Source organism: Lotus japonicus, chromosome 3 (assembly GCF_012489685.1).
Source record: "Lotus japonicus ecotype B-129 chromosome 3, LjGifu_v1.2".
NCBI classification, from domain to species: domain Eukaryota; kingdom Viridiplantae; phylum Streptophyta; class Magnoliopsida; order Fabales; family Fabaceae; genus Lotus; species Lotus japonicus.
Window position 1 is genome coordinate 83,133,379 of NC_080043.1, and position 16,742 is coordinate 83,150,120.

Genomic DNA, 16,742 nt, shown 5'->3' on the forward strand with positions numbered 1-16,742 from the left:
TTATTTTTCTAATTTTTTATTTTATTATTTTGTATTTTTGTGATTAATAAATATGTATTTTTATTGTTTTTTTAAACCGGGAAACCTGTAATAGCAGGTCAAAAGGAGGATGGTGCAACCATGGACCAGAAAAAACTGGTCCATGTTAAACACCCCCACCAGAACAGAACAACAAAATAAAAACAACTAAGCTATCCTCACGGCCGAGATGGAAGGACTAGCCGATCATGCACGGTGAAAACGACTAGGGTTTACATTTAGACAAGATTTGAAGAAAGGACCTCAGCACACGATAGAGATACTTTGCAAGTTTTTAGAAGGTCCCCAAACACTTAGTGATTATCGCTTAATAGCCCGCTGATGCAAGGAAGGTCGGCTTAAAGCAAACTTCTAGACTGATCAAGAGAAGCAACCACTCGCACCTTACATGTGTAAATGCTTGTAAACACCAGTAAACGTGGGAAGTGGTAGGTGCTTATTAACTGTCGTAGGTTAGCCGAATTTACCTATGTGAATAGAGGAATAATCATTTGTACAAGCACAAGCTTATAAAAAAAAAATTGTACAAGCACAAAATTCATCAATAAATCAAACTACAAATTTCTCGTATTCACTCTTTGCCCTTACTTATATGCCTTTAAGTCTATTTACAACATTTCAATCATTTACTATTCTAGCACTTTATTTATTCAACTTTCTGTCAATCGATTTAAGCCTTGATTTATCATTTTTTCTTACCTTAGTTTAGAAGCCTTATCATTGATATAAATTTCTCAATAGCGATCACTAAGAGTTTTTTTGAGTGTGTTACAATTATGCATTGAAAAATAAAGTTCAGTCATCAACTATCGCTTGATTAGAGAATCGTTAGGTTGATTTCACAACCGACCTACATAAGTACTCTTTGGTTTGCGACCAAACGAGTGCTTGTTGAAATTGTCTTTCTGAAGAGCCAACAACAACTTGTTGCGACTTGAATCATTCAACATAACAACCTTCTTTTTTGATACTTCGATTCCCGCAAATTCTCAAGAAGCTCAGCAATCTCAAACTGCTTCATCACTGTATCATGCAGTACCCTCTTAGTGTGTTCAAGGTCCAACTCAACAGATTTAATCCTATCCAAGGAACCCATCAGGATTTTCTCCTTCTCTAGAGGTATGCTAGCAGGTTTATGGCTAAGTTCCTCGAATTCTTACCTTAGTTTAGAAGCCTTATCATTGATATAAATTTCTCAATAGCGATCACTAAGAGTTTTTTTGAGTGTGTTACGATTATGCATTGAAAAATAAAGTTCAGTCATCAACTATCGCTTGATTAGAGAATCGTTAGGTTGATTTCACAACCGACCTACATAAGTACTCTTTGGTTTGCGACCAAACGAGTGCTTGTTGAAATTGTCTTTCTGAAGAGCCAACAACAACTTGTTGCGACTTGAATCATTCAACATAACAACCTTCTTTTTTGATACTTCGATTCCCGCAAATTCTCAAGAAGCTCAGCAATCTCAAACTGCTTCATCACTGTATCATGCAGTACCCTCTTAGTGTGTTCAAGGTCCAACTCAACAGATTTAATCCTATCCAAGGAACCCATCAGGATTTTCTCCTTCTCTAGAGGTATGCTAGCAGGTTTATGGCTAAGTTCCTCGAATGCTTTTTCTAGTCTCTGGAGACGTTTTATGCATGGATGAATATGATCCTGTTCAGAAACTGTTTCACCCGCTGCTGTATGATTTTTTATGATCTGTTCCATGGCAATAGATGGGTGAATATCGTTCTGTCTTCTCGAAAGTTTTATTCCTAAACTATGGAAGAACATATCTAGTCTTTCGGAAAAATATATCAGCATTCTTGGCACATATAAGAAATTTGTTTTCTCCATGTTTTCTTTAACAGAGCTGAGCCAACTGCTGACAAAACCTCCTTTGGAATTCTCCGTGCAAGCAGCATTCCGCATTTCATCATTTTGCAATGACTGTTCCTAAGTAAGGTTAAATTGATCACTTTTGAGAACCTTCTTTGCTGCAAGAGCCCTATCATTACAACTATGGTAACTATCTGTTATCATAGCTTCTTCATGAACTGGCGCTAAATGAGGATAAGTATATGTCCCTTGTCTGATGGGTGAGAAAAAATCATCAATATCTTTCCCAGATTCTGCTGTTGACATATCACTGTGCCATCCTAGCTGTTGGTGTGTGTGTGTGTGTGTGTGTGAGTGAGAGAGAGAGTGAGAGAGAGAGAGAGAGATACTTCTATTTTAAAAAGGAAGTATAATCTTGGGTTTGATTTGTAGCATTGGGGGGTTTCAATCACATTGTTATGTGATTCTTGTACTATCAACCTTTTACCATTTAATGAAATTTGAGCTTTCTAAAAAAAAATATTAAATTAAAAAGTAAATTTATAATAATGTAATGATTTAAGAAAAAGCAAAAGAAGTGGCTTAATTCTTACAATTCTTGAGTATATAAAAAAAGCATATTTTTAAAAGCTCTATAAAAAGGAGTTTATTTCAATTGTCTGGGATTGAAAATATTAGGTTTCTTGTATTCCTCTGTCGGTTTCTTGTATTCTTCCTCTGTCGGTTTCTTGATTAGGGCCTTCGCAAAACCCTAATCTTCTTCCTCTTGTTCCAAGGTGAAGTACGTTACAACTTACAAGGATGTTAGTTTCAAAAAACCTTCAATCATCTTCTCCCGACTCTTCCACTACTACGACGGCTTTCAGTGCTTCATCTTCACCTGCCTTCGCTAGTTCAGCGCCTGCTTTTGCTTTTGGATCATCATCTTCAACTCCCACGTTCACTTGTCCATCATCAACACCTTTTACCGCATCATCTCAGCCAGCATTTGGTACACCTGCAATATTTGCTGTAATGAGCACCCCAGCTGCATTTACTTTTGCCAACACAGGGAGTGTATTTGGTGTGTCTAGTGCTTCTGCGTTCGGCGGTGGCGTAGCGGCTTCAACAAATAACCCTATGTTTGGTTCATTTAGTATGTCTCAATTTGCCTCTTCAAGTACTCCGACTTCTACTGCTTCTACTACCCTTGCTTTTGGTCAGTCTAGTTCTGCATTTGGATTCGAGGCTTTCGGCTTTTGGTGGTCAACGGGGTGGAAGTAGAGTAGCTAGTTACTCATCAGCATCTGAAGCAAATAGTGGTACCGCAAAATTAGAGTCCATATCAGCCATGCCTGTTTACGAAGATAAGAGCCACGAGGAGCTAATATGGGAGGACTATCAGTTGGGAGATAAAGGATCCGAGGCTCCACCTTCGGCTTTTGGACGTACTACTCGATTTTGAGAGTTTGGTTTTGGAGGTCAACAAGGTGGAAGTAGAGTAGCTATTTACTCATCAACATCTAAAGCAAATAGTCGTGGTACCTTCGGACAGGCTGCAAAATTAGAGTCCATATCAGCCAGACCTCTTTACAAAGATAAGAGCCATGAGGAGCTAAGATGGGAGGACTATCAGTTGGGAGATAAAGGTCAATGCGGTGGAAGTAGAGTAGCTAGTTACTCATCAACATCTGAAGCAAATAGTGATACCTAAGAGAAGGCCGCAAAATTAGAGTCCATATCAGCCATGCCTGTTTTTGACGATAGAACCACGAGGAGCTAAGATGGGAGGATTATCAGTTGGGAGAAGATAAATTCTATGTGCAGACCATTTTGGATAGGAAGACTTTTACTTTGGAGGAAGTACTAGATGATGATGAAATTATTCAAGGATGCAAATATCTTTACCGTCGCCTTATAAATTTTTTATCTGGAAGAGCACAGATTGAACAATTGATACGATACAATTTTTTGGCAGCAACATGCAATATTCACTTTTTATGCTGCGAAAGATAGTTTTGACAACGACTTCCCAAATTTACCAACGACATTAATCGTTAAGAAATGTTGGGTATAACAACAAGGTGAGTGGTTACCAAAAATAATTTATAACAGCGACAAAGTATTTAGATTAATAGCGACAAGAGTTGTTGCAAAAAAACTCAACAATGGTAGCTACAACAAATGTCGTGGCAAAACTTTTCGCAACAGGGCTTTTTGTAGCAACATGCAACAACTTTTTTTTGTTGTGGAAGATAGTTTTGCCAATGACTTCTCAAATTCACCAACAACAATTCCCGTTGCGAAAAAACTTTTGTATAATAGTAGGACTATCACTTGAGTAGTAAGCACCCTCCGGTTTCCAATTATTTTCCCGCAAGTCCAGCGCCACTCCCTTGATCTCCGGTTCCAATTCTGCTTCCCTTGTGAGACTCTGAAGCTCAGAATCCGAGCAAAACATCAAGTCAATCCCACACTCTTTTATTTTGCTGTAGTCATCATCAATGGTTGCCCCGCTATCAATTGTAACAACGAACTCAAAAACTTGTGCACCTTTGAAACTCGAACTTTGCCATAGAAAAACATTATCCCAAAGTCTATTATTCCTGATTTCTTTGCCATATGATGTAGTATTAATGTATTCCCCATCTTTCCCGTAGAATCGGCATTGGATTTCAACCGACTCACTAGCCCACCGGGATGGAGAAAGAACCACAGAATAAATGGTGCCTAGACAGTTGTGGGACAACCTTCCATCGTCATGAGGAGGAGGTTCAATGGTAATTGAGGACCCTGTGCTTCGATATACGAACGACGACCCTGGCAATGAGGGGACACTGCTTCCTGAGAAGCAAGCGGTAACACTGCTTCTTACAAATATATTGCACAACTCAGCCCTCTTCATTGCAAACACAACATCTTCCATAATCTGGAGGAGTAAAGATTCATTCATCAGTCCCTTTGCATTCAGGAATGATATGTGTTTCTTCATTCCTTTCATCTTCACTGAAAAAGTCTTTAAAGCTGATATTGTCACTAATAAGGTACAGCCGTCGGTGTTAAGCTCCTTGATTAACAACGGAAGCTCAGGTAGAGACCGAAGCTTCTTACAATTCTTTAAGGAGAGAATCTCAAGCTTTTCAAGAAGCTTGATGCTTGTAGGCAACTTCTCCACAATGCATTCATCGAGGCTTAATGCACGCAATGATGACAAGGCACCGATGTCGTCGGGGAGTTCAGACAACTGATAACAATCAGATAGATTGAGCCACTCAAGCTTGCTTAGACGACTGATTGATGTATACAGCTTTTTGATTCCTGTGCAGCTTAAATTCAACCTTTTAAATGAATCAGACGACACTGAAAATTTCTTGAGTCTGCAGCAGTAATAGAGATTGAGGTTCTCCAAATAGCTTAAATGCTTATCACATATAACACTCTCCAGATTATAACACCTATCCAATGCCAAAGTAACTAGTGTGTCCACTGATAAAAGCGACGAATGAATGTACCGCAAACGTTTACATCCAGAGAGATAAACCCATTTGAGTTTTAACGCTTTAGACAAATCAGGGAGTCTCTGCAGGTATTTGCTTCCACACATGTCAATTGTCTCTAAATTCACAAGCTCCTGCAAAAATTCAAACCCATGTTTTAGCAATGCATCGAAAATGTCAACATGCATATGTTACAGGCAAATATAATGTATGCCTTTACCTGCGTCCCATCCCAAAGTTCTTCAACCTTACTGTACTGCATGCGAATCTCAACGAGAAACCTGACACAAAAATTTGTTGGAAGAGATTTGGAAGGGTATTCAGTCCACTCAAAATACTTCAATTCAGCAGAACCTCCCTCATTGTTGAGATCGGGTCTGAAAGAATAATAGCGTGAAGCCGATATATATAGGGGGCTATAAAATCTAATAATTCTTAATTTAGGCAGATTGAATATGCCAGCATCAAATTGACATATTTGATAAGAATCTATCGCATTCTCAGACAAATTTAACAGTGCTCCTTCAACAACATCTGGAGTTTCCTGGAAGGAAAGACAATACATAAATAAATTGAGGTTGCAAATTCGCCACAATTTCAATCTAAAAACATGTTTTGTAAATAGGTGTATCTTTATCTTACCTTGCCATTTACAAGTACAGCACGAACTTCTTCACTATCCCTCAATATGCTGCCTCTTCTAGGGTCTGTTGCATCATGTCGAACTATATCAAAAGCCATGTCTTGTAGAAGGTCAATCATTTGTATAGTATTTCTCTTTGATATAGTTATAAGAGCTTTATCTTTAAGTTTTTCTATTCCACTAGCAGCATTGAAACCAGAGGCATCTAGTATACTTATGACAGAATCTTGATTCCGGTCTTTGAAAAAGAAAGCAATGTCCAGAAATATTGCCTGCTCTTGCCTTGATAATCCATAATAGCTCACTTTCAACACGTCTAGAATTTCCTTGAAGAATTTGCTCCTGAAGTATATCAAATCAGTTTTCCAGAATTCAATATTTTTGGAATAAAAATGTGAACCCAAAAATCTTAAAACAAATGGAAGGCCTGCTGCACATTCAACTGCCCTCTTTGAGAGGTCCTCAAAAGCGTTGTCAGGCTCGCTTTTCTTGAAGGCTCCTAAGCAGAAGAGCACAAGCGATTTTTCAAAGTTCCAAGGCTTGAGCTCATGTATCTCATCAACTGTTCCATGAAGCAAGTGTTTATCTCTTGTTGTTACAATGAGACTGCTGCCTTCTCCCAACTCACCGAGTCCAACCCACAAAGACTCTATTTGCTCAGAACTATCCACATCATCAAGCACAATCAGAACTTTTCTACTATTGAGCGAGGATTCTGAAAAGTTGGATGTTGTAACTTGTTCTTTTAGCAGCTCAGAGAGAAGTTGATCATGGATATGTGTTAGTCCGTGCATTTGTGATTCTTCTCTTATATTTTGCAAGAAGCACGCGCTGTCATATTTGGGGGAGTGGTTGGCAAACAAGGCTTTAGCAATGGTGGTCTTACCTATTCCCCCCATGCCCCAAAGTCCAAGTCTTCCAATTTTTCCAGATAAACCTTCAATTGCTCCACATTGTTCCTCAACTCCAACTAGGCCTTCTTCATAATCATATTGCATCGAGCGCAGCTTTCCCCAAATACTCTTAACAATGTTCTCTATGACTTGAGAATCGTCCCTGTCAAGTAAAGGAATAAATAAGACACTAAAGAGAAGATGAGAAAATAAACAATGTTTGACTTAGCTATATATGTTTTCATAGTGTCATTTTATGGCATAGACAATGAAAGACAACTTAAAAAGATGAAATGATGAGAAAATTAAATTGCAATGGATCGAGATGAAAGAACTTATTTGACAATGGAAGAGGAAGTAAGACCGGAAGGAGGTTTACAAGTGAGAACCAGGAAGATGAATTTTAAGTTCCAAATTCCAAGTCCCAAATTCAATATGGACTACGCACGAAGGCTACAAGATGTGAACATGAGCACATGCCTTCTGCATTCCTAGATAGACACGCAGGAAGAAGTTGACCAAAAAATAAAAAGCAGGAAGATGAATGAAGGGACTTTTTTCTTTGTCAAATTGAATGAAGGGACTAGACATGGCTATTGATCCGCAAAAATGCGGGTTGAGTTAGTCTACTTTTAGAATTTGAGTTTTTCTTTTGTCAATTTTAGAAATTTAGTTTAAAATTTCAATCCAACCTACCAAAAAAATATGTGTTATTATCCTAATTGATTGGTGTAATATATTATTTAGTATCATGAATATTATGAAAATATAAAAAAAAATAGTGAAATGAGTTAGAATTTATAAAACCACATATTACAATATTATTGGAGACACTTCGTGATTTAACCCAATTTTTGTCAAGGGTCATTTACACAACTCTTGTTTGTGGTTGTCTAAATGATCCATGAAAAATTTGAGTTAAATAATTCATCATTCAATCACATTGAAAATACGTGAGTTAAAATTTCTATATTTTATTTATTAATTTATTTATAAAAAATCTTATTGATTCATTGAGTTATGGGTAGTAACCAACATAAATTATTTAGACAACCCTATTAATTAGACCTACTTTTCTCAATCTTATAAAAAGATTTATAATAGGAGACAATGGAGTCTTGATGAACCCCGACTAGGTGGTGTGTGTAAGAACATTAAGGAAAAGAGTTCCAAAGGCTGTTGGCTGATCGAAGTCTTCTATAAATCCATAGGCTCGTTTCTCATAAGAGCATCTCAAATGGTGGAATATTATTTAAAGACTTAACTAACTTTTTGTGGACCCTGCCACATAATAATATAAGGTCATCTTGCACATTTTACTCTAAGAGCATCTCCAATGGTGGGATTTTATTTTGGGACTTAACTCACTTTTTGTGGGCCCAGATTGCCACATAGGATTTAAGACACTCATAAGGTCCTCACGCACATTTCACTCTAGTGGTTGAGATCTTATTTTACTTTTGACTGGACCCACAGTACCTAATATATTTATATTATTTATTTCCCTCCCAATTTTTCACTTTGGTTCTGGTATTGAAGGAGAGAAAAAATATATTATTTTATTTAAGATCTCATATTTGAGAGTACCTGAGCTAAGGCACGGATCTTAGCTTTTGCTAAGATCTCATGCCATGTAGGATAACTCCAATAGCGAGATTTAATAAGATCCGGATCTTATTTTAAGATCTCAAAATAAAGACTCCATTGGAGATGCTCTAACTTGACCAACGGTACCCAATATAATAGTTGAGATCTTATTTTACTTTTAACTTGACCAACGGTACCCAATATATTTATATTATTTATTTATCTCCCTATTTTTCACTTTGGTTGTGGTATTGAAAAAAAAAATTATTTTATTTAAGATTCCAAATTTGAGGGTACCTGAGATAAGACACGGATCTTAGTAAAAGTTAAGATCTCATGTCATGTAGGATAACTCCAATAGTAAAATATAATAAGATCTGGATCTAATTTTAGGATCCCAAAATAAGGACTCTATTGGAGATGTTGTGAGTTGATTTATATATAAACAGAAAAATAGAAAGAAGAAAAAAAAACTCAAATTCTTACCCATCCAGATATATTGGCTGCTTGGGTGAGAGCAGCTTTCCAACCATCCACTTTGTTTTGGTCGTCTCTTCCACCGTTGGCAGCGGCTCGATAATGGTCTTCAAATGGATTCTGGTAACTCCCTGTCTGCTTCCTTACGTCTGTTGGATTTGTTTTGCAAAACACTGGTATAACAACCAGACCCCCTAGTCTTCTACACTCCATGATTTGGACAAGTTCTTGCAAACACCACCTTGAGGTTGCGTATCTTTCTGAGAACACCACAACAGCTATCATGGAGTCCTTGATTGCTTTTACAAGTGCTGGCCAAATATCATCTCCTCTTTCAAGCTGGTTATCTATGTAGGCTATGATATTCTCCTTTCTCAGAGAAGAATACAGATCGCGGGTGAAGTTATCTCTCGTGTCCTCACCCCTAAAGCTAATAAACACATCGTATTTTTTGAGAAAGATACGGGGAGAAGAAGAAGAAGACATAGCCAAAAACTGATGCAAATTAAGAAAGAAACAAGGTCTTCTTTTATTAACTGCCCGGGATATTAATTAAGCTCATTGGAGCTAGCGCTTGCAGTATGGATCGGAGCTGGCACATTGCCCAGGTCAACTTTGTTGATTAAACGTTTTGGTACACATTGTTGTTTAATTTCGTTGACTGACTCTAGGTTTCATAACAATTTTTTTTTAACGTGATTACAATTATTGGAATGATATTGGTTTTTCATTTAAACATATATATGAATTCATATAAAAATAATATTCTATTTAATCTTTGGTACATCGAACAGATAAATTACACACGCTAGGAATCAATTCCTGAACCTTCCCCTATTCAACCCATACGTCCTCCAGCTCCTACCACTTGAGCTATTTTAGTGAGAGATGATTTTCTAATTTTACTTTGGCAAGTCAAGTTACAGGACTAAAACACTAGTTAATTCAATTTTTTATGATTAATTTATTTTTATATAATACGCCAACTTTTAGCATTTTGCTCATCAACCGTGTGTAGCATTACTAGCATATCTGATTGATAGTTAAACTCATTCAATATTTAATTTATAATTTAATTATTGAGTGGTAAGTATGGGGAAATATGAAGAAAAAAAATCTGTATGTAATATTCATTTAGTCAAACTACTGCTGATTAATTAAATAATGATTAGATTGAAAGCTGGTAATATACATTAAGGAATTATAAAATATATCAATTATTGGTCGACTAACATATATAGAAAATTTATACAGTAAAAATGGATTGTGATCGTCTACTTGCCAGTTGCAATTGTTAATTGAAAAATAAAAATTAAATCAGCGTAAACATATGAGAATAATTTAATAGATATGATCGTCAGTTGCGGTTGACCCTCCAAGTATACAATGCCATAATATGAAGAAGTTGGTCCGTGCAGATCAAAACCAATTCCTAGAGGCGAATTTTTCTGTTGAGGAAGTTTATGAGGCGGTTCAAAATTGTGATGCTCATTAGGCGCCAGGCCACTACTAAAAAAAAGCAAATTAGCGAGGGGCAAAATCCGTCGCTAAATAAGGAAAATTTCGTCGCTAAAGATTTAGCGACGGAACCCGTCCGTCGTGCAATGTGGCGTCGATAAATAATTAACGAGGGATTTTGAAATCCGTCGCTCAGAAGTGTGCCGTCGCTAATTTATATATTTCCGTCGCTAAATCGTTTGCTGGATTATCCCATGAATTCGTCGCTAATTGCGACGGGACAGTCCGTCGCTATTTACGACAGAACAAACTATCCGTCGTTACTTGCGACGGAACTATCCGTCGCTATTTAAGACGGAAAATAGCAGTCCGTCGCTAACCGCCTGACATTTTTATTTCCATTCCCTCGCTAATAAATTTGTACGAATTCTTCAGTAACATGCTTATCACAATCCAATCTATTATCCATCCATTTTCAGGCACATCCATGTTTCTAACAAACAAACACAATAAGTAACGATGAATCCCCAATTTAAAAGCATATTCAAGCTTAAATCAAAGCATTCATCAATATGTAAGTAAATTGACAAAACAAGGAAAGGGTACTAAATCTAAAACATAACAAGGATTTCGAGCTAAAATAAACTTTGAAGGCTTGAATCCTCATATTTAACTCATGCAAGCAAGGTTTTAAAGCAACATATAGTAGTAGTTTAGTAAGATTGTTGCTGAAAATAGTGAGAACCCATAAAGTTAAGTCCCAACAACGATTTTACCCACAAGCACATGTGTCAAACCCTTTGGTAGCTTCAAACTTAGACAGATAAGGATGTACCTCTTGATTCAAGCAGCTTCACATCCACAGAAGGTAAACACAAAGCAGATTGCACCCTCTATCCTGAGATGTCGAGGCTTATAGAGGAGATGAAACCGCAAGCTCCAACCCAAACCTGTACATAGGGCAGCAAATCAACATCAAATTCAATGAATCATGAAAGAAACAGTGATTAGTAAGCATTTTTGTACAACTGCAAAAACTATCTCTTAAGGTGAGCTCAAAAATAAAAGTTGATCTGAGATCTTAATAACATCAACAAAGTTAAACTGCCAAAACCTCTTTCAATTATTTAGCACAAATCTTTAGTTTCACTGCTTGTATGCAACTATGTCTTCTCACTCATTATAAAACTGAATGAGATAAGACATACAATACAAACAAATATTATGCTTTTTTTTATTCCTAACTCATGGACACTTTAGTTCAATTAATCAGAAGAATTCAAGTTACTTATTAATTATTGGGCTGAACAGGTTAAATATAAAATAACTTAAAGTTAAAGAAATATCTGTGAGACCTTTTAGGTCAAAACTCAAAACAGCTTTCCAATATCTATACTTTTTCTACAAAAAGACACTAGTAAGAAAAAAATTACCATTGCTGTGCATAGAAACCGCAACAACAATTCTATTTCACAATTTATAAGAGCAAATCCCTAGATGAAGATTTAAGCTTTATACTAAATGCATCATATAAGAGAATAAATAGTATATTCTCAATGAGCCATTTTCTTTATTCAATCTATTGATCTCATCCTGTGAAGTTGAAATGGTTGTATAATTAAACTTATAAGGCTACTAACAATAAAAAAATCTATAAACATGCTTCTAGTTGTAGCTAACCTCTCTATTCTTAGCATCCAATCCATAAACATGAAACTTTGAAGAACCATCAAAACCAGCTAGATAGAACACATCAGAAGACTGAATAATTTGGCTAATCTCAATGCTGCAATAATGATGAAAATAACAACATTAGCGGCAAAATCATACTTCAAAAAGAATATTTGGCACACCAAACTCAAACTTCCATACCTTTCACCTGCAAAATCGTTTTTCCAAATAACTTCACCATCTATGGCAGAAACAGCATGGAGACACCCTTTTCTAAAAACAAGGATCAAATCATCCTTGTCAGCTCTCAAATTCTTCTGCAAAAAAGTAAAAACGGTGGAATTCAACATCATAAGGATTTCAACTGGAAAGTGGAATCCAATTGCAGACGAACATAAGAGGTTAGTCCATGGAGCATGACTAATCCACTTCATCTGTGGTGGTCAAGTTCATTTCTTCCCTTTTTCCAATCATCAATGGCTTTGTGAGAAAAGGGGAATACATAAATTTGGGAATGCAAACTAATTTAGCAACCCAAAATGAAAAACAAAATTGAAACCTATAATAGAAAATAATTGAATTAAGAAGCAAGTTTAAAAATTTTAAAAATAAAACAAGAAATGAAAGAATCAATCACTAATGAACTCGGTCTTAACTTTTATTTCAAAATGTGAAACAATGCAGATTTTGTTCTCTAAAGAGCCTAAAGTAACTACAAAACTAAACTAGCAAGAGGTTAAATCTAGGCCTCCACGAGCAGCGAACCAAAAGATTAGCAGCCTAGGAAAAACTTCACTAGATCTGTGGCCTTCAAATTTTGATTGGCTTCAAAGGTAAGGGTCTTCATGGCACGAGGAGAGCAAGAGGAAAAAAGCAGATCCTACCAAGGGCCAAGTCCTTCAAAAGATAAGATACCAAATAGCTTGGCCATGATGTGTTCCTTGAAGCTTCTCAATAGATTAGCATAGAAAAATCACAAATATTGAAAAACCCTAAAAACAATATCATACCTCTTGGGGCGCATCTAATAAGCACAAAGAAATATTTGTGTAACTGTGCACAACTACCTGTTTAGCCTTTACCCGGTATTTTATTATTTAAAAAAAACAGAATTTTATTTTCCTAATATCTAATTTCAGTTTTTTAAAAAATATCTAATTACACCCTAACTCTAAAAATCTCATCCATGAGCCACCAGAAATCCCTTTCAGCATCACTTCTCTTTCTTCCTCCCTCTTGACTTTCCTAAACCCAGATCCATCTCTCTCTTTTTTGGGAAGCTTTTTCCGTCGAGCAAGAAGATGATGTTTGGGTTCAGGGAGATAAGGAGGCTGATGAACCCTCGTTGCACCCAGATCTGGATCTTCTCCGGCGAGAATATGATTTTTCGTCCAGGTCTGAATGGATGGACCTGTTGCGATGCGCGGAGGAGGGTTCCTGGCTCGATTTGAAGCACAAGCCCTCAACGGAAACGCATGTCGGAGAAGCTTCAACCACGGCCACGAGGTCTCCGATATGGGTTCCGTCCGTCCTCTCAGATCTGAGTTCATCATCGCGGGAGAAGATGCATTGGTGGTTGATGACTACGAGCGTTGGAGTTGATGACGGCGCAGAAAGAAGGGCGATGGGGCTCCGTGGTCCAGCCTAGGGTGCTTGCTCGATGGTGTTTTTTCTTAATGTTTCTTCCAATCTCTATTTCACTGTGTACCTTCTTTTTCTCCCTTATTTGTTTCATTTTTTGCCTCTTGTACTTTTCTCTGGTTGTATCCATGGGTAATCAAATTTCGTTTAACCAAAAATCACTGTGATCTGGTTGTTGAAATATGATGGAGTATGGATTTGGTACTCTTGAGAAAGGGTGAAAGGAGGGTGAAGAGAAATATTCAGAATAACAATTTTTTTGGAAAATCCTAAAATGTGAATTAGGGATCTATAGTTGTTTGAATTGGTTTTGATGGGGAAAGAATGATGAAGATGATGGCTACTGAGTTTTTGTGGCTGGAGGATGAGAATTTTTTCTGGGTTTTGTTGTTAGAGGATGATGAATAAACTTCTAAATTTTGATGGCTAAAATTATTTTGACGATAGAGATAAAATTATTGAATATTCTAATTTTTTTTTAGTATTGAATATTCTAAATTGAATACAATAATTTCTTTTTTGAAAATTTTAATTTTAATTTAAAAAAAAAACTGAGAACCCACTGTAGTAGGTCAGATTCCCCTTGTGCAAGGTTACACAAAGATATCTTTGTGCTTATTAGAATTTCCCTACCTCTTGTCCTCTTGTTGTTCCTTGTGTTGCTCTTGCCCCTTTTCTGCCCCTTTCGTTTTCTTTACACTGCCCCTTTTCGTTTTCCTTAACTGGCAATGGAGGATGAGGGCGGCGGCGGTGGAGAGGAGAGGGCGGCGGCGGCCATGTGAGATTCAGACACGCGAAGGGAAGGTGAGATGAGAGGAGAGGGCAGCGACAGCCATGTGAGAGTTTTCAGTGTTTGGAAATGGTAGTGTGCGAGCATGAGGGATTGGTTAAGCGTTTTGAAATCTTTTAACCTATTAGTGTTTTTAAAGTTAAATATATTTATTTCAAAACATATAAAATAAAATATCATGTAGTTCAAATGGCTAAGGCATTCCCTTTGGTAGACAAGACCCAGGTTCGAATCCTGGAGAAAATTATTCATTTTTAAAAACAATTCATTTAGCGACGAAATTTCTGTTACATTTTCGTCGCTAACTTCTTACAAAATTTACCGAGGGTATTAGCGACGGGAGGTAATCAGCGACGGTATAAATCCGTCGCTAATTTGCAATATAAAATATTAAAATGGAATTAACGAGGGAATTAGCGACGGAACAACAGTGAGGGGTAAAATTCGTCGCTAAAACCGTCGCTAAATATTAAAACTGATTGTTTATTTTCAAAACGCAGATCCGTCGCTGATTCCGTCGCAATCCGTCGCTAATAGCTACGAATTTCTTTCCCTCGCTAAAATTCGTCGGTAAATCGCATTTTTTTAGTAGTGGGCCCGGACGATTACACTATGACTTTTTTCAAGCAGTTTTGGCATCTTATCAAGGAAGATGTGATGCGGTTTTTTTGGGAGTTTCATGCTAATGGCAGGATAGTGAAAGGGTTGAATTATGCGTTCATTGCTTTAATACCCAAGGATAATCATCAAGAAACCATGGTGGACTACAGGCCAATCAACTTGCTTACAAACTCTTGGCAAAGGTGCTAGCCAATAGATTGAGGGAAGTGATGCCTACATTTTTAACACAAAACCAGTTTGCCTTCACAAAAGGGAGTCAAATAGTGGATTGTAGTTTTATAGCAAATAAGATAGTTGATAGTTTGCAGAAAAAAGATGGTGGGGGCTTTTTGCTGAAGATTGATTTTGCAAAGGCTTACGACAATGTGGAATGAGATTTTATGTTGGATATGATGAGAGAGTTGGGCTTTTGAGAGAAATGGAGGACATGGATGCATAGCTGTGTCACAACAACAACTTTGGTTGTATAAGTGAATGGCTTTTCGACCGATTTTTTTCAAATACATAAGGGATTGCGACAAGGGGGTCCCTTGTCTCCCTTGTTGTTCAACCTATGTGTAAACAGTATGTCATGTATGCTAAACCATGCTTTGGAGGGGAGTTTGCCAGCTGGTGTGGATATAGGTGATGGGTTAAGAATAAATCATTTTCAGTTCGCTGATGATGCATTGTTGTTTTGTGAGGGAGAGTTGAGACAGGTGAAGCGGCTTGCTTTGTTTTTGGAGACTTTCTTGCTTGTTTCTGGTCTAGAGGGAATTTTTCGGAAGTCGTCTTTAATTGGGGTGAATGTAGATCAAGCTTTGGACGAAATGGCAGTTAGATTGCTTGGTTTTAACAGAGAGCACTTACCTATTGTCTATTTGGGATTGTAACTTGGTGGGAGACCCACAAAGTTGGCTTTTTGGAGACTTGTCCTAGAAAAAATGGCGCTAAAGTTGGGGAGTTGGAGCTCAAAATATCTGCCATTAAGTGGTAGAATTGTCATGATTAAGTCTGTTATTAGTGTTATTCCTTTGTATTACATGTCGGTTTATAGAGCCACTAAGGGGGTTATCAAGGAAATGGAAGCTATGATGAGACGATTCATGTGGGGTGGAGCATCGGGAAGCAGAAAAATACCTTGGGTGGCGTGGGAGGATATGTGTAATGGTGTTTGGTTTGGGGGAATGGACTTAGGATTTTTGGAATGGAAAAATAAATCCTTGCTTTTGAAATGGTTTCGGATGTTTGGTAGAGAAAGGGGGGCCTTATGGATAAGGGTGGGTTGCGTGAAATTTGGGCTGCAGGAGGGTTTTGTAATGCCGAAGTTGGAAGGAATAAGAGGTAGTTCAGGGTCATATGTTTCTATGGGGTTGTTAGTTCTTTGGAGACAACAAAATGAGGTGGTAAGCGAGTTTTATAACGGGCTTGCTTGCAAGTTTGGGAATGGAGAAGGAACTCGGTTCTGGGATGATGTGTGGATTTGGGACATGACCTTGCGTGCTTTGTTTCCACGAGTTTATATGATGGCCTTAAAGAAAGATGTGGTTGTGGCGGATATAGGTCAGCGGGTTGGAGGGAAATGGGAATGGAACCTGGAGTTTAGCAGGAGTTTCTTTGATTGGGAGCTGGAGCAGTAT

The 16,742-nt window shown here is 37.4% G+C and overlaps 2 protein-coding genes across 2 annotated transcripts; both read right to left on the reverse strand.

The window, feature by feature from the left end:
- Window positions 1–3,937: 3,937 nt before the first annotated feature.
- On the reverse strand, window positions 3,938–9,664 carry LOC130746537 (disease resistance protein RUN1-like). The gene is made up of 4 exons (XM_057599205.1): window positions 8,952–9,664; window positions 5,985–7,041; window positions 5,563–5,886; window positions 3,938–5,476 (listed from the first exon to the last, which is right to left on the reverse strand). The coding sequence occupies exons 1-4, from the start codon at window positions 8,996–8,998 to the stop codon at window positions 4,127–4,129; spliced, it is 2,778 nt and encodes a 925-aa protein (XP_057455188.1). The 5' UTR covers window positions 8,999–9,664; the 3' UTR covers window positions 3,938–4,126.
- A 549-nt stretch (window positions 9,665–10,213) lies between these two features.
- On the reverse strand, window positions 10,214–14,106 carry LOC130746541 (uncharacterized). The gene is made up of 3 exons (XM_057599209.1): window positions 12,273–14,106; window positions 12,081–12,186; window positions 10,214–11,350 (listed from the first exon to the last, which is right to left on the reverse strand). The coding sequence occupies exons 1-3, from the start codon at window positions 12,503–12,505 to the stop codon at window positions 11,294–11,296; spliced, it is 396 nt and encodes a 131-aa protein (XP_057455192.1). The 5' UTR covers window positions 12,506–14,106; the 3' UTR covers window positions 10,214–11,293.
- Between the last annotated feature and the right edge of the window lie 2,636 nt (window positions 14,107–16,742).